The 22,685-nt window shown below is 40.9% G+C and overlaps 1 protein-coding gene across 3 annotated transcripts in view; it reads right to left on the reverse strand.

Moving 5' to 3' along the window:
• Window positions 1-157: 157 nt before the first annotated feature.
• AKT1 (AKT serine/threonine kinase 1) overlaps window positions 158-22,685 on the reverse strand; it is a 74,898-nt gene continuing 52,370 nt past the window's right edge. For 2 of the 3 annotated variants that reach the window (XM_032690600.1, XM_032690598.1), the window contains exons 8-14: window positions 22,048-22,116; window positions 21,206-21,331; window positions 19,799-19,927; window positions 15,318-15,532; window positions 7,228-7,315; window positions 2,475-2,577; window positions 359-1,775 (exon numbers count right to left, since the gene is read on the reverse strand). In XM_032690600.1, the coding sequence (XP_032546491.1) occupies window positions 1,696-1,775; window positions 2,475-2,577; window positions 7,228-7,315; window positions 15,318-15,532; window positions 19,799-19,927; window positions 21,206-21,331; window positions 22,048-22,116 (810 nt within the window). In that variant the 3' untranslated portion in view covers window positions 359-1,695. Of the gene's footprint in view, window positions 1,776-2,474; window positions 2,578-7,227; window positions 7,316-15,317; window positions 15,533-19,798; window positions 19,928-21,205; window positions 21,332-22,047; window positions 22,117-22,685 lie in introns of all 3 variants that reach the window. The other variant, XM_032690597.1, reaches the window with a different exon arrangement.

Raw genomic sequence — 22,685 nt, forward strand, 5'->3', positions numbered from 1 at the left:
TATCTTTGCATAATGATCAGCACAGAGATGAAACAACTGAGGAGGGACAGAACAGCCTGAATCCCTCAGAGATACACACATTAAACTCGAGAAACTGGAGCAGTTGTTGCAACTCTACAAATTCAGAAGGTTCCTACCACAAGAAATAAGAACCTAACTCGTTAAAGCAATTTTATTTAAGTATTTGGAGGGAAATTTTCATATCATGAGTAAAAATACTAGAGTTGAATGTTGTTAAAAAAAAAAAAGTCAAGATGATGGGCTCTCTGTGCAAGCACAGCAGTTTCTGATGGAAAGGAGAAGCGAGGGTTTTCATAACATACTCCCTTTCAAATAAAAAAATTAAATGCTAGTTAACTGGAGTACATGTCATCATTTTTTATACAGTCAAGAGAATGAAAAAAAACCAAAAAAAAGCGCAATTTAAAGAACGCAACCTACAATGGAATAAATTCATTCGCAGCAGAGACAGAATAAGACTGCTTTTATGAAAATTACAAAGAAACATGATACAACAAAAATAGGGTGAGGGGAATTTTCCACTAAGATTAAAAATGAAAAACAAAAAAAAAAGTTCACTTTTTGAACACCATTATTATTCAAACACATATGAAGTTTCAACCTATTTTTTTTTTTACATGGGAAAACACTGTTAAAGTGAATCTTCAAGAGTGAGAAGGCACCATGAACTGTTGGTTGATACCTTTAATGCACACTCAAGAAAGAAGAAATGATCTGGCATGATGCAAAAAATCATTAAGTGTTTATATATATTCATATATCTTTTCATAAAAAAAAAAAAAGCGGCAACAAGTCATTACTTCAGTGCCAAAATGTACTTGTGTCTGGCTGATTCGCTCATTAAGATGATTTCTCACTTAGACCTGTGTGGTATTTCTGTACAGTGGTGGAAGTGGGTGATTTTTCATTGTTGCATTTCATATTAGATTGGTAAATCAAGCATTTTCTAGGTTCTGAGAAGCCAATCCTATGAAGTATTCCTAAGCTCTATGCAAATGGAATAATTAAATGCACTGTCTAGAATGGAATACTCATCTGTACGATGTGGCAATCCCACTGGTTTCAGTTTGATATGTAATGTCTTGTAGCAGATGTTATAACAAAAATAACTTTTGCTTTTTGATTTACCTCACTGAGGCCATTAATGCTGTTCCTATAGTTGGTTTTCTGGAGTTAGATGATGCTTCACTGCTGTCCAAAATGAGTTTGAACCTTGACTCTCCAGAGTTTGTTCACTTTGTTGCTTATATTATTGCACTAGCTACTAAAGTCTTATATCTTCCTATATAAATCTAATTGTTCAGAGTGCAGATTCTATATTTAGATAATGAACTGTATGAAATAAATAAAATAAGGGGATTTTCTGGTCAGAGTTGCTGATATGTTGAATACCTTAATTATTTCTAAAGTAAACAGTTTTGGTGTATGTTCTTAAAAACCTATGGTCATTCAGCATAAAAGCCTTGACGTAATACTTAAAGAATGGATTCGTTTTCCTTCTCAAAAATGCATCAAAGAATTGTTTTAAATACAGAATCTGTGAGGCTTCCTACAAAGTCATCTAAATCGTAATACAAACACAGTTTGTAATTCAGATAATATAGAAAGTTCTCTAGTGTCCATTGAAGTAAGGTCCCCAAAATGCAGTCTGTTTTGTTTCTGAATGGCAAAACATTAAGCGGTTCCACTGGCTGAGTAGGAGAACTGAGGAAAATGAGGTCTTCTCTCGTTATCTACACAATCCATGCTGTCATCTGAAAGAGGAAAACAACATTAGACAATATTTTCTACCTTTTTGATTTTAAGTAAACAAACAGTAAGATACTGCACAGTAAAGTTATTTCAGAAAATTTCAGTGTTGCCTTTTTTCTTCCACAACTTGAAAGGACAAAGAAAGAGAAAGTCTTAAATCTCCCCCCAGTAAATGGGGATCACACCAGATCCTGACTAGTGTATGTACAGAGTTGTTTGGATGTCCATTAAAAATTGGTAGAAGCTGCATAGCTTAAATCCATATTCACTGTTCTGAATTTCTGGAAATTTATATTTGACAGCAACAAACATGCTCAGTTACCAAGAAAATAAAGTATATTTTGATTGAATATGGACATTAGTCCATGCTCAATTGACTGCTTGCATATACATAGTGTGTGTGGATATGGACATGTGCAGAACTCATTATCAGAATTAATTTCCAGTGGGAATGTGCAGAGTTGGAAAAGACAACAGTACAAATAATTTCACTCTTATAAAACAGGTTTTTAATTTCCCGAACTGGAAAGACATGTGGAAAGTTTCACAACAATTTACCAACTTCTAGGTCAAGTATATATGGAAAACCAGCAAGTTTAAACTGATGCTTTTTCACATAGCTGAAGAGAGCTGGTAACATCACAGCAAATTATTTATAGTGGTCTGGAGAACACAGTGAGAAACATTTGGGAAAACTTTACCTTGGTCAGGAGGAGTGATTGTTATCATCTGTGCTGTAAATTCTTCATCAAAGTATCTTGTATCTGTTTCAGATGTAACTTGTGGCTTGAACAGAGGTACAAGCTATGAAAAACAAAAAAAACCAAACACTGTCCATTTACAGGTTCTTGCAGTGTTGTAAGTGAAACAAGTAGGATTTGACATAGTTATAAGCTACAGTGTCTTTTCCTACATTCCTAAAATGTCTATAAAACATCAGTTTACAAAGAAGGAAGCATATACAGTAAAAAATATATATTTAGGTGTGCACTTCCTATTTATGGGGCATTTAAGGCATTTTTTCTCTAGGATTTAAATGCACAAAGAAGCACTAAAATTGCACAAAGAATCCTAAAATTTCTTCAAGTAACAGCATATTTACAAATGTATAAAAATAATATTATGTACTGGTTCCCCACCTAATTATATGGAAATTGTCAACTGCATCTAGTTAGGTTTACGCTTAAGGAGGATGCAAATGTGTAAGAAAGATGCTCAGTGATACCAAATTGATCAATAACCTTCTGTATCACCACAAGGGTTGTATAATTCACCAAAAATTTCAGCTACAGAGCTACTGTGTCCATGCAAGTCTGACTGGAAATGTGCTGGAGGTCTCACCAACCTGGGAGAATTTAGGCCAAGGCAGCAGCAACGTTAAGCTTTTACATTCCTGGTCCTGAAAAGCAGTTTGATGTCAACTCTGAACTTCAAAAAACCGAAGTGCTTACAAAAACCCGAGTCCAGTCAGCAGTGAAATCCTCCTCTTGTTACACCAGGAGTTGCACTATTTGGGGTTTATTCTTGAGACTCGCTCGGGCAGACAGGCTGGAAATCATCCATGTGTACCTAGGCAAGCTCTGGCAAGAGCAGCTCCAGATGGAGCGGAGCTGCTTGACTGGGGCTGGAGGAGGAGCGCGCCTGGGAAGCGGGATGACAGAGCTGGATGCATACAGATGCACAGGGTTGGAACACGTACAACTTTGGAGGGCAACAGAGTTGGGATTCAGACCTCACTCACCTCCCCACTGCACAGTGCAGCAGAGCCAGAATGTAAACACTGTTCTGAGCCCTCCCACAGAGGACATGGAATAGCGCTCAGCGCTGGGCTCCCGCTCGCCCACCACTGGGGTTACACATGGCCATCTTTTAATAGCACAGAGCCACACCAGGCAACAATTTGGGAGCGTGATTGAGGAAGTATATGGCTTCCAATCTGAAACTGCAGGGAAAGGCTTATGAAGGCAAATGGCAAATTGCTCCAACTGGAATTACACAGTGACCCCAAGACTTGCACTCCTGCGCTTGCACAAATAAGAACGACACCGACAGAAACCACTACACTTGGAAAACATCAGCAAATCTTGGATGCACGAAACACCTCTTCCCCACCCCAAACTTTTCCTCCTGCTTGGATGTGGAGAAATCATTTGCTTGTCAATTTGGTAAATGAGAAAAGCACTAGTTTCAAGCTCCCTATCACCAGGATCATCTTTCTGATCTGTTTTCAGAGCACCTGACAGCATGTTGTCCTGTCTTACAAACAACAATCCAATGAGCCACCTTCATTTTCAATGTAAAGACTTTAAGAAATGTAATCTCTATATATGGCAGTATTTCCAAATACAAAGAAACATCTACTGCTTAAAATCAATCTTTAAAAACTAGGGGACATAAACACTCTGTTTAAAATAGGACAGTGCAATTACAGTATACATTTTTCTTTTTTTTAATTACTAACAATCCTCTGTGCCCAAGGATGGCTTAAAAGAGCTGGGCAAATGATCCTATCAAAAAAATACTAGGTTCTTAGAAGTGGTCTTTATGTCCTGAATTTAAAAAGGAAAAGGAAACAGGATATCCCAAGTCAGGAGTCACCCTGAGCCTTACAGTCCCCCTGAAGCTATTGAAGACTAAATGCTTCACATTATAATGTTAATAACACTTCTCAATCAAATCACACCAACATAATTATATGTTAAAGTCCTGTTGAGGATAAGGAATTTTTCTCTCCCATTTTAACTCTATTCTCTCTCTCCTTACAGAAGTTTCTGCCTACTCCTCAGAGCAAACCTGGCTTTGTTTTTGACAGGCTGTGCATGCACACGTGTGTGAAGCTCTATCTGTCCTTTTAAGCTAGTGGTGGTTTTGGCACTTGGAGTGCCCCCAGTTGCTCTGCTTGCTGTGCACAGCATGGAGTGATTTAGGACTTGGGCACTGCAGCAGACACCTGAACTATGCACATCGGAACGACTCGGAGCAGCGATCCCAAGTGAGAACACATGTGGAATGGGCTAGCGCTGCCTGTATCATTTTCCTTTTTATTTTAGTATCTGTTAGAAGCAATTTGAGACAGATTATGATGCACCCACAAGACATTTTTTTCCCCCTAGCTGTCAAATTCTGAACATTAAGCTGGAAACAGAGGGAAAGCCGCAGAAAGCTCCAACACTGGCTTTAACAAGCAAATATGTCACTTTACTGAAAAGCTGTCACTGCAATAGCTCTGCAGTTCAACTGGCAGAGAGGTGCCACCTGTAGCCTCCCATGGCTGCAGACCAGCATGAATCCTGCAGGCTTATGCTGGTTTAAGAGAGAAAAAGTACCAGGAAAAAAATGCATGTGATTAAAATCTCATTGACTATGTTCTGCTCATCGGTGGGCAAAATACTGCAAATTAAATCGCACCTTTCTGTGCACCAGAGACAGATAGCACTCTTCCAGGAGAGTCTGATGAACATTTTAAATTTTCAGGACAACCCCAGTTATTCAAAACTCCTTATAATTCAAAGCAAAGCTATGCTTCCAAAAAGCTTAATTACAAAGCAAGTGTTCTCGATTACCCAAGCCCATATTCATGCACATATTCAGCATTACTGGAGATGGTGTGTAACCAAGCTTAGCACACAAACACCTCTCAGCAGCTGACAAAATCCAGCTTTTATCCATGAGACTGCACTTCAGGTAAATGCTGCAAGATTCTCTTTGGACCACCCAGAACGTAGGCAGCAATTACTCACAGGTTTTTTAAAATCTTTCCACTTACACAGCATGCCAACTTCAGATGCTAGTGGGACACGAGCAAAACCAGGATCTAGGTTCCTTGGACAGGACAAAGTCAGGAGTGGTTTCAATCAACACAGTTTTCTCTAAAACATGTAAGTATCTGAAATTTCCTGGTGGTTTCCAGAACAATATGAATCAGTACTACTATGGGACAACCTCTGAAGTCTTTCCGAGTCCTATGGATAAATAAATTGCCTCCAGCTTGTGTGATTTCTTTTCCATTCAGGGAATCAGGACTACCATCAAATCACAAACAACTTCACTCTTGAAGTTTGAGCCCCAATATCAGCTTTTTACTTTAAACTGCATAAAAATAGCAAAACACCAAGTATTCAGTTTGTCAGCTGGGTGAAAACAGGGACAACTTCCTGTTTAGAACAGGAATTCAGATCCACTTTTTATATTATACCGAATAGACTCCATGTAACTCCCTCCTGCCCTCATGACTGCATGCAGCTCTCCCTCAAGGATGCTTTGAAAGGGCTGAGGTCTAAACTCTTATCTACACTTTCAAGGCACAAAAACTTACTTTATGATTTTTCAGTTCCCTTTAACCACGTAAGATCTGTGAGGAAGTGAAAGAAGGGAAGGAAACAGAGGACTCTTTGTAGTTGTATACAGGAACTGGACAATTCCCCTACTACGGTACAGGAACTCAGTTTCTGCAAAGCTTCTTACCTGTTCCCACCAACTGGAGAGAGAACTAAACTGTACTTAGAGATCAAACGAGATCTGATACCACAAGGGGCTGCTGGAGGAAAGAGGGAAATCAGGAAAGGCTAGGACTGAATGAGATCATATAGCACCAGTAGATGGGAACCTTGAATCACCAGACCCACATTTTAGTTGGCTGCATTTCATGTTAGTGCTATGAAAATGTGGCTGATGAGAATCAAATGGGAGAGGACAACAGCAGATCACTATGAGAGCACAAAGCAGGACACCTTGGAGGAGTGAAATACTTATCTGTGAAGGAAGGGGCAGTGAGACATAGAAATGATGAAACACACTCCTACGGAAAGGGCTGGGCTCTTTGACTTCAGTGGCTCCACTGGAAAGCCTACAGGCTCAGTGGGTCTCATGGAAAACCAATGAGAAACACCACAAAGTGCAGACACTTCCTATCAGTCCTTTGTCACACACAGAAAAATAGTATTAGGTTTGGATTGATGTAAAAGCCCACACTTGTCTGCACTTGTCCTGAATGCTGAAATTAGACTGAAAAGGCAGGAAAAATGCAATGGGAAAAAACAGCCCATCTTCTACTACTGCTTCTAGGAATTTTTGCTTCAGATGCTCAGGAACCAACAATAATCCTGGTCTCACAAGGGATACATCAGTTGATAGGAAGAAATGGCAACAAGAATTCACAGGAAAAGCAATTTTAAAAGCTTAACATATTGTCTAAATTTGGAAGCAATTTCCATTACATCTTATTTATTCAGCCAACTACCTCACTGAGAGATACTCCTATCACTGCAAAATAAAAATTCAGAAGTAATCCAGTTACAGTATTTTAAGAAACACTAAGCAATTTAGCCCTGTTAAAAACAACTGCAAACCTTTTCTGTGGAGTGTTTCTGTGTACATTACACAGGGCAACAAAATTTGCAACATTCAGTATATTCACAGCTACAGTTCACTTTGGATGAACAGTTGTATAAATACCTTTTTCTCATATACATCTTGCCAAACAATGCCAGCAAAGAATTTGTGCTGCATAATCTCCTTGGCATCATCAGGACCACCACCTAACCTGTAGGAGGTAAAATAAGTAATTAAATGTTTGAGTACACTTATTTTTCTCATACAATTTTTATTATAGGGTAGTGAAGAAATTCTGAGTTTATATAATACATTTGGGAGCAGTTCCACCATTTGCTACATATTTGGTTTTTTGTGCACGGACTATTTTAGGCTTCACTAAAAGATTTAAAACCATGCTAACAACAGAGTTAGAATAAAGGTCTCTCTCAGACAAAGAAAAAAAAATAATGATCACAATTCAAAAGACCTGCTCTTCAGGAAAGGTGCTGTCCTGGGGACCACAGCAGATCCTACAAGTAAAAGGTTTGAGCCACACACCCTTTTCTCTGCACTAACAGGAGACTACCCCCTACAATTTTCTAGAGCAGAGCAATGCCAGCAGTAAAACCGAATTTGATTTTGAAGTGAAAGAGAGACAAGGCTTTTTAAGGCAACCTGATTTATGCAACCTGATTTAAATTTCCATTAAAGAAAACAGTTGACAAATGCAGTGATAATATCACGTCGTATGCAAATCTTTCCTCCTCCTTGGCTTCAGGAAAGCACAAAGGGTGTTTTATTGACTTGAGGTATATCAAGATAAAGCACTTTTATTCCAAAATAAAACTGTCCACACAGCTTACAGATGCAATCAGTTTAGTTGCAGTCTTGAGCTAACAGATGCTTAAATTTTGCTGTGGAGGTTAAAATGTTCTCTAAAAGACTGAACCACATATCTGCAAGCAAAGGCAGGCACCAAGAAAGCAAAACAGATACTGGGTAATCAGCAGGAGACTCTTTCAGGTAACAAGGTTAAGGTAACGCTCAGGATTTCAAGTACAGGAGGTGTTACCATGTTCACCCAGGCTCACCTCCAGGATCTCTGCCTGTTCTCTGGTGCCCAGTGCCATAGGCAAACTGAGATATTACCACTGTTTTCAGAGCTTAAAATAATGACTCTACGTGGCCAAGGCTAGAGCTATACTGCTACAGAAACCAGGGATAAGGCCTGTTCTCTGAGCCTAAAGTCAAGATTCCCAGTGAGGCCTCATCCATGCTGCACATCATTTGGCCCTTCATGTCCTCCAAGCCACATGCAGTAACCCCTCAGCCCTAATACACGGTTATCTGGGGATAAAGGGGAGAGGTTTGGTTCAAAATATCTCAAAATATCAGAGATAACATGAAGGCTGTGTTAAAGCCCATTGAAGTGGTATTTTTACAGCTTGAGACTGCAAGCTCTGGGATGCAGTGTGAAGGCACAATGTTATTGGGACAGCACTGGATGACAGTTCAGCATAGAAAAGTCAAATACGGTGACACTGTTCACAGTGTTGACTGGGAAGGAATCCTGGTGCATGCAACCCCCTCAGCCATGCCCAAGCACCATCTTCAAAGAAGGCACATTGGTTGTACCAGAGACACCAAAGCAGCACAGGTGCCTGGCAGTCCAAAGTCTGGGCTTGCTTCCTGGCCCTCTTCCATTCAGTGGCACAGCAACCTAAGGGGTTTGCTCCTTCACATTCCTTCAGGAAATGTGCAGTGGAACAGCTCTCCAGTCTTCCAGTACCAAAGTGCGGGGTGACTCTCTCCTTCCCAAGGTAAGCTCTAAGACCAACCTAAGTTCACCCCAGAGGCCAAACCAAGCTGGATGATGGCTCTCCCAACTGCCTGGCAGCACATTCTACAGCTGTGGAAGAGCCTGGAACAGAGCCCAGCTCTGGGGCAGCCTGGGAACAGAAACAAACTCTGTGAGTAATCATCTCTCGGCTGGTTCCCCCCAGGTCCAGTGGCTTTGCCAAGTCTCTACCAGACTCCTTGTTACATCCCCAGCACAGATGATAATGGCTGATGGAGAGGGTGGAGTCAATCCTCTTTATCCACAGATGCCAACAGACGGCACGAAGTTCAGGAGTGACTATGAGCTAAGAAGCACCTGAATGGTGTTTTGCAGAAGCAGGCAGGAAGGCTGGCTGGCTGCAGCCACGTACAAGTGCTTTGCAGAATATATTATCTAATATGAGCCTTTGTTCCATGAAGGGCAAACACATACTCCAGGAAATGCCAAAAAAAAACTCCAGATGCTTTACTTACCTTTCAAAAATCTATACTATTAAACAAATCCAGTCAAAGCAAATGGGGAAACGATAGAAACCTCCTGTTTTGGACATGGACTTATTCCAAAATACACTTCGGTTTTCCAGAATTATTATGAAAGGACTCTCAAGGAGAACAAAATTAAATGGACAACTAACACAAAAATCATGCTTAAGCACCACTGAGAATGGAAAGAGCAGCAGGCTTGTCTTTCATAAATAAAGAAAAATACAGCAGAAATAAGAGCTTTGAGGAGATTCCTGAACAATAAAGTTAAATTCTGTGCATTTAAGTCTTCAGACAGAACCAAAAATAGTATAAATAGGACTGGAAAAGCAAAAGCTATGGAAATTTACAGTATACAAAGAAATATAACAGAAAGTGTAGAGGCCAAAAAGCAATTTAAGAACAAACAAACACCTCAAAATCTAAACGTCTGTCTAAATTGGTCTCCTTAAGAAACACCTGACAAACAACTCTGGTTATTCATTCAACTTCTATCTACATTTGAGAGACTTTTTCCCTTTATTTTAGTTAAATCAAAAAATGAAAATTATTAGTAAAGTGTGACATCAATATTAAACTGAAAGAATTTTCACATTTTAGCTTTTTATGAAACTGTGTATTGCTTTCAAGTTCCATTAACCGTTTAATGACAAATGTCTGTGCTCCACAGATCAAGGGCAATCAGCCATCATTCCACAGATATATCATGCAGAAACAATTTTTAAAACTTATGTGTTGTATGTTTTTAATATACGTATATAAATATAATGTATAAACAGACAGTCAACAGTGACAGTATTAACACCATCCAGAAGACTGCAATTACTGGATCACATGAAAAATACTGTCCACGTAAAAAAAAAAAATTCATCCATGCAAAAGTAAACAGTGCTCAGCAGCCTCATCCATTCCCAGCTCTTTTAAGAAAAAACCCACAAGCTTCTAGTTTTATAGTTAAGAGATTTCTACAGTAAGGACAGCCAGGCTGCAGCACAGGAAAGTGGGAGCAGCCACCTCCACTCTGCCCTGCCAAATAATCCCATCCATGAGCTCGTGCTTTGCTGTATTAGGAGCCACAATACAGATCCTGACTGTGGGCGAATCCCCATCTGAAGAGACTGTCATACTTGGAGGCGACACATTTCTGTTGTTCGCAGACCTGCACGTGCACTACCTCTCATCTGAGGAGATGGACGCAGTTTTAGGCATCACTTCTGCTGTCACCCTGTCTTCACATGATTTGTCTGAGTCACCCCTGTCCCCGAACCTGGTTTTACAACAGCACAAACATACCCACCAGGCTCAAGAAAAGCAGCTCAGGAAAAGCTATTGGTGTTCAACCAGCTCCGAGCACATAGACACATATTTCTCCTTTTCTGATACAGTCAAGATGGAAAGTAATATTTTACTATGTCCCTCACCTTCAGAGGCCTCCAATAGCCACAGGGAAGGATTTGGGAACTGCATCTACATCACCTTCCTGTGACTGGCACTATCAGCACAGAGAAGCTCTGGATGGCTTTGGGAACAGCATGATTTGATGGCTCCAGATTTGGAAAGAAAAGGCCACATTCTTCCTAAAGCCCTGTACACAGAGTCTTTGGGGGCTTTCCTGCTCAGAGATTAAGATTTTTGGAAAGCCTAATGCAGCTAACTTCCAGCTCTGTGCTGAGCCTTACTTCCCCACTTCTTCATTAACTATATGCATGTGACACAAACACAGTAGATCCAGAAGCACTGGAAAAGTCCCCACTCCCCAATATTAGTAATCAAAAGGAGTCATGTTTGAAGATGCTGAAGCTTGGGAAGTCTCTAAAGTACTGGTTTCTAGAAAGCTGGGAGAAAAATCTCTTTAAATCTGCCTTTTATGTTTTTCTCAGTTTCAATTTAGATCTCTGTGGGTGAACTGTTTCAGTTTGTCCAAATCGCTTTGGACAGAACCAAGTTAGGCTAAAATTATCATACCCAACAGTCAAGTCTCAGTCTGTCTCAAAGCACCTGGTGAAACATGAACACTTGATGAACACTTTGCAGTTGAACTGATATGCAGGACACTGGAGCTGATTGGAGGCACTTTTGTACTCCAGGAACATTTCAGAGTAAACACAAACATTTGTCACGTGTGGTTTCAAAACTTTGCATGTCCACAGGGCATCAAAGTCTGCTGTCCAAGAGGACCAGCTATTCAAGATTATCTCCTCCTGCCAGCCATCAGCTTAGCTGGGACCACCTCCAGGCCCCTGCAGACCCCATTAGTGTCACCTCTAACTCTTCCAACTCCAGCAGTCTCTGTGTGGGCTGCAGACCTACCTGTGCCTGAGAGCAAGTTTGCTCAAGAGCCATCTAACCTTCCCATAGCAGAACATCACAAACAGAGGACACAGACACACAGCTTAACTCCTTTCACAAGGAAAAAAACCCAAGGAGTTTGGTTTTCATACAGGTAAAGGCTTGATTGACTCTCATATTCCTGAGCATCTGTGGCCAAAATTGCACTCTGGATGTGGAAAGAATCACCATTGCCAGGAAAAAATGAAGTACCAGAAATCTGTGTGGCTGCAAAAACTGATTAGCAGGCCTCAGTGACCTTCAGCTCTCCAAAAGCACAACCACAACTCTGGTCGTGAAGTCACTAAATCTTTGAACAGGTGTTTGTAAAATGCTACATCTTCTCCCTCTCGTTCTTCCTGAGGGGCAAGGGCCAACAGCACCACAGGAGACAGAAGCAGGTGAACAAACCCCATCTGAGAGAGGCTGAACAACCCTGACCTATGACAGGGAGCACCAAGGCGTGTAGTGAAAACACATCAAAATTCAGATTAAACCGTCCTGAACTTCTCTCAAGTTATAAACCTGCCAAGACTCAGAGCTTCTGAGACACTGCTGATAACAAACCCACCCACCCATCTGAACTCAGCCCATTTACATGGAGCGCTCTGATCCATGCCCACTTCCACAGGCTGCAGTCTCCACAGCCAGAGGAATAATAATGAAAGTTAAGAACTTTGTTGTTTTATGTGTGAAAAAATGCTCTGATTAGCTCCTTTCATTTGATCCATGTCACAAAGCAGCAAAGGAGAATTTCAGGTCACATTAACAGGAAATATTTACAGAATAGTTTTGCTCCTTCTTAGGAAAATTAGGGCTCACATTACAAGATTAATAAACTTCTATCAATCCCAAAAGAAACTTCAAAATTCCTTTTCTCTTAGAAAATGGATTTCATATGACCAAATTTAGAAAACAGCCATGATTAAAAGCAGAATGCAAATTACTGTTCTTCACATTTTCCCCACATGCCTGTCAGTTTGAGACTGAATGGGTATGACTGAACACAGAGTGCTAACCCTGCTTCTGTAAACCCAGCTCAGGTACAACAGGTCCTTTTTAAGATTTTACTCACTGACACAGATCACAATTCCTGAGATCCTTGATATTTAAACTACCCTCATCACTGAGCTTCATTATATTAACCTTTACTGATGTTGGGGGTTTTTCTGATAATGATTTTACGGGAAGTGACAACATCTCCCAGTTTCATTTTTCTCATGAATTTGGCCATCTCCTCCATCCCACTCTGAAGTTCACCAGCAGTTACTAAATGCTGCCAGTTCTAATGCTTTCTACCACATACAACATTACAATGACACTGACTTCTGTCCACCCCAGGGCTTTATGAAAGAGGGGACTTCTGTTGAATTACACAGTGGCTCCCCAAAGCACCATCAAGGGGCCAGTGTCAACCAGACTACTGCACATTATTTAACTTTTCAGTGACTGCAGTTTTGTAGCTCTCTGGCCGGTTTTTGTCAATATGGTTCCATGAGCTCACTGTGAGTCAACCACCAAGTATGTCAGGCTCCCAACCTCAGCATACAGACCACCCAGAAAAGAGAGTGTAACACTAAAAGGGCAGGATGCAGGACTTCTACCCCTCATGCTTCCAGATCAGTTCTCTGTGCCACCTGAAACGCCACAAAGTGCAAGGGATTTGCCGAATCACAACCTCAGTTAAAACGTTGTGTGAATGGTGACTGGTTAGAGTATTTAAAACAGTCCATGATCCAAAAAGCTTGGGAAGCACCAGTGTAATTAGGCATAATTACAATAAGGCATGTGTGCAGGCTTGTCTAGTCAATAGTTATTTCTATCAGCAGCATGAAAATCATCTGTCCAACAGATCAGAGCAGCGCCGCTTCCAAGCCTGCAGAAGATACATGTGAAGAAGTGGCTATTTGTATAAAGTGAGCATATTGTGGAGTAATTATTGGCATTGGGAAAATCTTGTAATTAGAAACGAGTAGGCGTTCTTTGTTTATCAACAAATTGCATTTTGGTTCATCAGAGATGCTCCTTTAAGAACAAATTGCAGCAGATGCTGCTTGTGTTTTCCAGTGATTGAAAGGCCCCACCTGAATAAGCTACAAAAGGGTCACAATTGCATTTAACCCAGCACTTTACTGGACAGGAATCCTGCTGCCAGGGGCTGCAGCCAGGCTCGAAGAGCACAGTGCCTGGGGGGCTGCTCATCAATTACACAACCTTCTCCTGGAGGTCCCCTTGCAGGCGCCGGGTTCAGGAGGGGGGTGCAGCTGTTGCCACCTTGTACAAGGCTGGCCACGTTCCTGGCTGCAACTGTGCCCCGTTCCCCACGTCACCGCCAAGCTGAATCCTCCAGCGGTATAAACTGTGGATTTGCATTACAAGACCTCCCAACAGGATTTTCCATCAAAAACAGTGATGGAAATAGCCTACAGTGATGACAGAAATCGTTCCTACAAGTATCCATGTACCGGCAAAACCCACTTTCCTGCTGTGTGCACACACGTGCACAGAGAATAAACAAACACCAGAAAGCAAACGGGAATACTCTGCTTGCACCTCACATGAAAGGTTTCCTATTTGGGGCCCATTTACAGTGGAAGGTTCAGGACAGAAGATCAGGGGCAGAGTCACAATATTATTTGTTCTTAAAACGTCTGGGTTGACAAGATGGCAGGTTTTTAAACTGATGTTTATCTTTGTGCGAAGGTCAACATCCTTTTTGGATCTAGTTCTATACTGTTTGTCAGCCATTAGTGGCTTGGGTTTTTTTGTTTTCTCTTCGGTTTGTTTTTTTCTGTTTTAAAATCAAGGGTTATTTTTTAAATAATACAGCAATTAAAAAAAAAAACAAAAACAAAAGGACAAAATAAGAAAAGTCAATTGAGCATGGTTTAAACTCCACCACAAACATGGTACAAACACCACCACCTACTGTCCAAAGCAGGATACTATATCATTGGCACATATTTAAAGAAAAAATTCAGAAAAGGGACAGCAGTCTCAGCTGGGACAGAAGGTGAAAGTATTTAGTGTAGAGCAGCCTATAACCCACAGCAGCCACTGGATTTGTTATGACCAAAAGCAGGGTTAACTTCCTTTTTCCCCCAGCTATAGTTTTGCTTAATGGCAGCCAATCTACTCTGAAGTTCAGCACCAAAGCTCCTTCATGTCACTATTTGTGGTGTCAGCTCATGTCAAAAGTTAAAAATAAATGAGTAGATCCGCTTTCTGCATCTTTTTGGATGATTGCTTTAAACAGATTAGAAATAAAACTACAATTTTGTCAGAAACACCTTCCTCAACTTTTAAATAAAGAACAATATCTGGCATGTGTCCATGTAGGCAATAGGCCTTTGTGCAGTACCATTTTCAATTATTTTGCAGTTATGACAATAAGGTTATTTCATATGGGAGTGTAGAAATAGTTACTCCTAAGTCACCTGTCTCAAAGACAGTTCCCTTTCATTCACATAGCACAATTATTAACTTCCTTGTGAAGCCTGTGGCAGAATTTTTCTGTGGTTTTTTTGGCACTTCTGAGGGCACAAGTACTTAAAAGTGCAACCATTAAGCAACAGTCTCACCTTTGCTTAGGATCTTTCTTCAGCAAACCTGACAAGAGAGATTTTGCTTCAGGTGACAATGTGCGTGGAAATCTGATCTCCTCCATAAGGATGAGTTCAAAGAGCTTTTCGTGGTCCTGATTGTAGAAAGGGAGCCGGCCACACATCATTTCATACATCACGACTCCTAAACCCCACCAGTCCACTGCACGACCGTAGTCATTATCTTCCAGAACCTGCAGAAGGTAAGGAAAAGGCTTCAGAAGAAACTCCCAAACCAGGCACGAACACAGAATTTGAGAAGCAAAATTTAACTCAGCAAGCCCGTCTTACGTGACACAGCTGAACCTACCAGAGAAGTACTCGCAGAGTATCCATGTGAAAAGAACTGGCATCCATGCTCACCATCCTAGGTGAGCAGAATGGGGGAAAGGAGGCAGCAGGTACACTACAGCAGTCTCCTTCCCTTCTTCCTCCCACCCTCCCTCACATTATGGTCATGATAAGCACAACCTTTGAAAGTCCAAAGGCTGAGAACTGTTCTCACATTACAGAGCCAGCTGTTAAATTCTCACTTATTCATCACAAACTGTTCCAAATGGAATCCAAATTTTTAGAAAAACCCCAAACCACCGAGGAGTCATATGAGGAGAAGAGACCGTCAACCTGTTCCTTCACAAACGACAAGCCAAACATATCCATCACCTTCATATCAGCCTGCCCACCACCAAAGGGTTGCTCTGCTAAAAGACCATGCTAAAAGACCACCCACAAATACTCAATGACTAATCTACATTAAACACTAAGAGCCAGAACACCACTCCTAACATTTGACCGGCTGCAAGGCTGTAAAACGGCAGCCAAATTGTCTGGAAATGCTTCCCCTCCACCCCTTTGCCCCGCTCTAAAGACACTCCTGCCTCTGCTTAGAGAGCTGCAAACCCAGGAACTGTCAGTGGGGTGGACTTTCGCCAGGTCTCACAGCAAAATGAGTCCAGCACAGTTCATTCTTCTCTTCCCCGGGCAAATTCTACCTAACAAAGCTGTGGCTGGTGCAGGGACTTAGGACCCCAGCAGTGCCCTCCACCTGTCCTGCTCACTGGTGAGAAGCTGGGCCATAGTGCATTTCTGATCTTCTGCACAGTGGGTTGTTGAAGGGAGCAGGGAGAATTTTGTGCCTTGTGCAGTGGATGTTACAAGGACTTCTCTAGACTTGGTGTCTCCTATGCAGTTGTCTGTAGCTGACACCAAGAGTCTCATGTTCCAGAGTCTGTCCTCAGGTTTTAGTCGTCATCTTTACTCCTTTCACGGGTCTGCACTGAGCTGCTTACTCTTGCTAAGAGCACAAACCACAACTGCACCACCATCGTGTTTTCTTGCTGTGTGGTGTCCGTGTGAGCTTTACATTCCTGCGATTCAGAACACTTTACACTCAAAAATAAAAAGGTGAAAGAGACAAACAAAGTTGACGCAAGCTTAACAAAAGCAAGATCTGAACCTCTTATGGATCTTGAGAAAGGTTTTGCAAATAAAAAAGAAGCATCGGGACACTTCACGTAACAACTGTTTGCACTCTGGCTCTCTGCATTCACTAATTATTCCCCTTAATTATCTGAACGAGGGAGAGGGCCTGCAGTAAAAATCAAAAGGCTGCCAGGTATTAGATTACCCCACGTCGGTCTATTTACAGCATCCCTGGCCGTATGATTCACACCAAACGACAGCTGGCTGTGCAGCTGCCCCGTATATGTATACGGCCGACACAGCTGCCGGCCGGACAGGATTCCAGGAGCCGGCCCCGTCCTTCCCAAGGCATGGCAGCCCTTCGGCTCGCAGGAGATATTGTGTGACAATGCAGTTACCGCTCTCTGAGTCACCCCCGTTCAGTAAGCGCTTCCTGTTCGCACTCCCCTACACTTGGCTTGCCTAAAATAAAACAGTCACAGGGCCTCCAATTTTTATTTTTTAGACTGCCGCACAAGAGATGCAATAGGAGATACTGAGAGAAAAAGAAAACCACAATGGCCTTTGTTGTGCACTTAATAAATGTCATAGGTGCTTTAGAAATGCAGTAAACACTTCAAATGTTACTTTAGTAAGTGCATTATAAGACGTATTATAAGCTGTATTACTAACTGCAACGCTTCCCTTCACCTCCATTAATTCTAAAAAGAATATAAAATGCTTATTTCTTCAAAGTTCTTTATCACAATGAGCACACCCTCATATTAGTGACTGCATAAAAGAGAGCAACGGTGTATCAAAAATACACCGTAACAAAAAAGATATTGCGCTCATCCACGATTTATTGTAGCACACTGGATAGCTGGGGAGCAGTGAAGTAGCAAGGTCATTTCACTTAAATTAAAGGATCATCATTTCCTAATGAGCAGCTCTGGACTGCTGTGAGATGGAATTTGAAAGAGAAGGCAGAACAGCTGTAAACATCACAGCCATTGATGCATCTGACACATCAAAGTTGACATGGTTCAGTCACTGTCATCCATGCATGAGATTCCAGTATGAACCTAAAAACAACGATGCAACAACTGTACAGACACGCCGCTGTGCTGGACTCGAGTTACAAATGCAGACAAGAGGCTCAAGACCCCCGCTTTTAAGGATGTCTGACCTCAAACGCATGGAATATCGCTCGCGCACAATTTCCAGATTTTTTGCATGCTATCAACCAGATGACAAAAGCCTCCAGAATTTAACACTCCAACTCACAGATGGGGTTTGCAAGTAGGGGAGAGAACTGGGTTAATCAAAAGGATTTGTCCTTCAGGGTTTCTGGATGAGCCAACTCATCATAAATATTAAAAAGAAAAATAATAGCAAATGCCACAAGAGAAAGAACAACACAATGCCTGCACAGGGAATCCCCACATTCTGAGTTAGGAAAAAACAAAACCAAAACAATAAATATTTTCAGCCTCCTCAAAAAACCCTTGACAAGAAACTGAAGTTCAGCAGTTGATTTTTTGAAGGAAGCTAAAATAAAAGCTAACACTACATCATGCTGCTAATTACTCTCTGCATCAGTAAATCTCAAACTGTAGTGCATGGCCCCCAATTTAGATTCACTGAAGACTTCTGGTGATCCATGGAAAAGCTGGCAGTTATCATGAGATTGGCTCCACCTCCTTGCTGCAAGCTACTTTGACAGGTGCCCACGTTCTTCATTATTACAAAGAGACTGGAGGCCCTTGAAAGCACCTGGGAGTTAAAAAAAAACCAACCCAACCAAAAACCAAAAAAACCCCAAGAGCACACTGCCACCATCATGCAAGCAGAGAGCACAAAAGTGCTGATCAGCAGACACCAGCTCTCAGCAGAAATATTCCTCCTCCACTTCGGTTTTCCATAATCTGTACTCCTGCATACTTCAACTCGAGGCAGGTTTGCAATGCCCAAGTCTCCCAGCTCAGGGAAGGCTACATCCTGGCTGTGTCAACAATAAATAATCTGCCAGCAGCCCAAGACTTGCTTCTGCCTGTGCAGAAACCTAAACGCCACGGGTTGCAAAGCTCCCACTGCAAGGGAAGCAGTGCTTGTGCAAGGCACACCACATTAGCTCGGGCTCTGTGCCCCACTAATACAGGGAGCCTGCTTCCAGACAGCTCAGAGCGTGGGCAGAGAAACCAGCGTCTGCCTGTGAAACACCGTGTGTACATGTATCCCCTATAACACAATTCCACTTTTGATCTGCCCGTAACTAACTCACAGTTATAACACCACCTGTGTTGCACAATTCTCGGAGTGTTTCCAGGAGGGAAGCTGCAAGAACACATTTACATTTTACACTTTACAAAAAAAAAAAATAAATTTTCGCACAAAAAAAAAAAAATCCCCCAAACATACCATTTGGGGGCTGAGATCCCCTGCCTGGATTTATTTCCTCTGAAATTGGAATGTTCAAATTAACATGGAGAAATATCTCGTGCCTTTATAGTCATAAAACAGTCGGCACTTTTAATGCATACCATGCTAAATACTGCAGAAAAAGCTTGGTCTGTACTTTTTTTGAAAACATGTCACCTTATACTGTCCTCAAAGAGTAAAAGAATTGGACAATACTTTCACTTCTTAAGCAAAGTCCTGTTGATAACTTTCAACAGGACAACAAATACCATACTGCAAAACAAGTAATACAGCATATAATATTTGAAGTGATTTAAAAGATTTTTTTTAAATTACATATCTTTTACATATTAAGTTACATATTACATATTAAATTACATACAAGAAACAATCACTGTTCCACTAAAATGTAAATACTCCCTGAAGTGGATGGAAGATACTATCCTGGTGAAAAATTATCACATATATCATTATGCTAAAGATACGTTCCAGATCATGATGAAAAAAAGGAGTCTCAGTATGTGTCATAGCAGTCAGTGCATGAACACATAATGGTACAAGAATTATTCTGTATTCTTACTGCTATCATGGACAGCATATAAGAAGATAATTTAACACAACAGCCAACATAAACATACCTCCGGCGCAAGGTACTCTGGAGTGCCACAGAAAGTCTTCATTGTTGCTCCATCCTTGATGCCTTCTTTACATAGTCCAAAGTCTGTTATTTTTATGTGTCCATCTTTATCCAGCATAAGATTTTCCAACTGGGAAGAAAATCCAAATTAAAGACATGATTATGTATAACATACACTGCTCCTGAGCAGGACAGTAAAAGACATGAATTTCTCCAGATCAGTTTTAAACCTCATTCTCACTGGGGTCAGAACAATAGTAGCTGCCAAAGCATGTATAATGTAAATATACATTGTAACACTCTCCTTAGTTCTTTAGGGAACATTAGGTAACTAATTTGCAGTAACCAATGGTATAAACAGAAAGAATGCAGAACGCAGACATAATATTTATGCTTCTACAATATTATCCCCAACAGAACACCAGTTATTTTGAACATATATTAAGTATTCCCCCCTCACACAACTTCATCCCTGCTTTTGCTGTGATTTTATGAAATAATCTGTACCAGTAAATAACAACAAATCAAACAGAAATCATCTGCAAGGCTACGGAACCACTTTCAAAGAGACCCTTTAAATGAGAATCACTACATACATTCACTCAGCAAATGGTATTCATCTTAGCTTGGGCCACTAATTTTTGAGAAAGCTACCCAGGTATCACATGTCCACCATGTACAAATAAGGTGCACTTTCAAACGTATCATGGTGATATGGGAGACAAAATCCCAGCAGAAATCCTGAAATTACTCTGACATAGCCTGAAAACATTACACACAATGTTCATTCTATATTGCTCCTAAATAAACTACCAGTATACCCTCACACTCTCCTGAAAACTCTTCTCAGGAAAAAAGAAAATGCTACTCTTTTTAAAGCTTCCTCAAGAATTTCTCAAGTTTGTTTGCCCTGAGATATCTTGTTTCATTGGGGTTTTTTTTCCCCTTTTGTGCTCACCAAACAAATAAGTAAGTAACATGAAGCTAAGGTAATTTTCTGACTGGAAGAAGGTGCTATGAAGATAGTGCTGTGAGCACACTGCAAGGAAGAGCAGCATTCACACAGCGTGAATTTGCATCTATCTGATAAGACCAGGATTATGTTCCACCGTGCAAAAGAACCAGCAAAGTTTCTCTTAGAACATAAGCAGGCAAGTGAAAATGAAACCCAAGTAGCCCAGTGTCCCTTCCTGTTTTCTGAAGGGCTGCCCCAGGGTCCCGATAAATGCCTCATACAGACTATGAAAGTGCACAGACATCCTATAAAGTCGTGCCCAACAGCTGCAACAACAGTTAGGATAAAGTTCAGTCAGGAAAGCATTTCTTAATAATTCAAGCTCATTTGCTTTTGTTAACAACAAACAAAAAGCCAAACACCGAAAGCCTATGAAATTATTTCTCTACATACCTTCAAATCTCTATAGACCACATTCTTCTCTGAATGCAGGTAATCCAGCGCTGAAACAATCTCGGCTCCATAGAACCGAGCTCGGTCTTCAGAAAAGACACGCTCTCTTGACAGATGGAAAAACAACTGCAAGAACAGTAATTTGTTTAACTTCAGATGTTTCTGAGTCATGTCTTGCACAGGACATCCTGCTTGGAATGGGCTACTACCTAAGAGAAAATCCCTTCCCTTCCTCACCCAGCTGCGTTCCCAAATGTGTTAAAAAGCACCATAAATAAAATTATTTTACAATTATATCTCTTATTCACAGATGCACACTGATAACGAGCTTGTGTGCTGCAGTCTTGTATGTTCAGAAAATTATAAAAACTCTTTTTGACTGAACTACAATTACATACTAAAACTACAGTGTGATTTGGAGGAATGTTAATATTCTCACTTTTCCTTCTTGATTGTAACAGTAGTTAGCTCCCTCCAAAGTAACATAGTTCTCCCTCCAAAGTAACATATGCTCACAATATTCATTAAAAAGTGTTAAAACTTGTCTGAAGAAAAACTAGAAAGCAACCTTGCCTTCTTGAACTTCTAAATGTCAGATTACAATATATTGCTGTCATGTAAAATAGGAACCTACGCCCAAAACCTTTATGTTCTAAAAATGGAGGAGAAAATTAAGAGTCTTAATTTTTAATATTAGTTAAACCTGCAAACAGCTCTGTTTAACTGGGACAACTTGGATTAATTAGAATTGCAAACGTGGACTTCAGCTAAATAATGTCAAGCAGAATTAGCAGTAGTACAGGAAAATCCTAGAGTATTAAACATTATTATATTTCCCTTACCTCCCCTCCATTAGCGTACTCCATAACAAAACACAAGCGATCATGTGTCTGAAAGGAATACTTTAAAGCCTGAAAGAGATTTAAACCAAAATTTAGAAGACAGATCATAGTGACAATTATAAAAAGCATTTTTTAATAGAGTTTCAGAAACAGACATGAAATTTTCTATTTTAGTGAACTTCTTGTCCTTGAGTCTTATATCATACCTACACTTTCCCGCTGCATCTGAAGACTGATCCACTGCCAACTTATTTCATTAAATAAATTTAATTAAACATTAAATCAATCCCTTGCAGAAGCAATCAGCACCTATAAAGCTGTGAAACAAAGTCCTGGCTCATTAACAGTGACACAAAATGTATGTACAACAGTGGCTGTGAAGCTTCCTTCTCAGGCCACAAGTTCCCACAGGCTCCACCTCACAGACAAGAGGCTCCGACCAAACCCCAGAGCACCGGGTTTCACGGCACCAGCGGTCCTCTTACATGAAACACGTATATATTTACACACACCAGCCCCCTGGTCTCTGCCCTGCTGCCTGCAACTGCTCCCTGCTGACAGTCTGCCAGAGGATTGAGCAACACCGTCAATACCAATTTGTGAGCAATTCGCAAAAACAGACCGGATGGAGGGTGTGA

This window comes from Chiroxiphia lanceolata, chromosome 6 (assembly GCF_009829145.1).
Source record: "Chiroxiphia lanceolata isolate bChiLan1 chromosome 6, bChiLan1.pri, whole genome shotgun sequence".
Classification (NCBI taxonomy): Eukaryota; Metazoa; Chordata; class Aves; order Passeriformes; family Pipridae; genus Chiroxiphia; species Chiroxiphia lanceolata.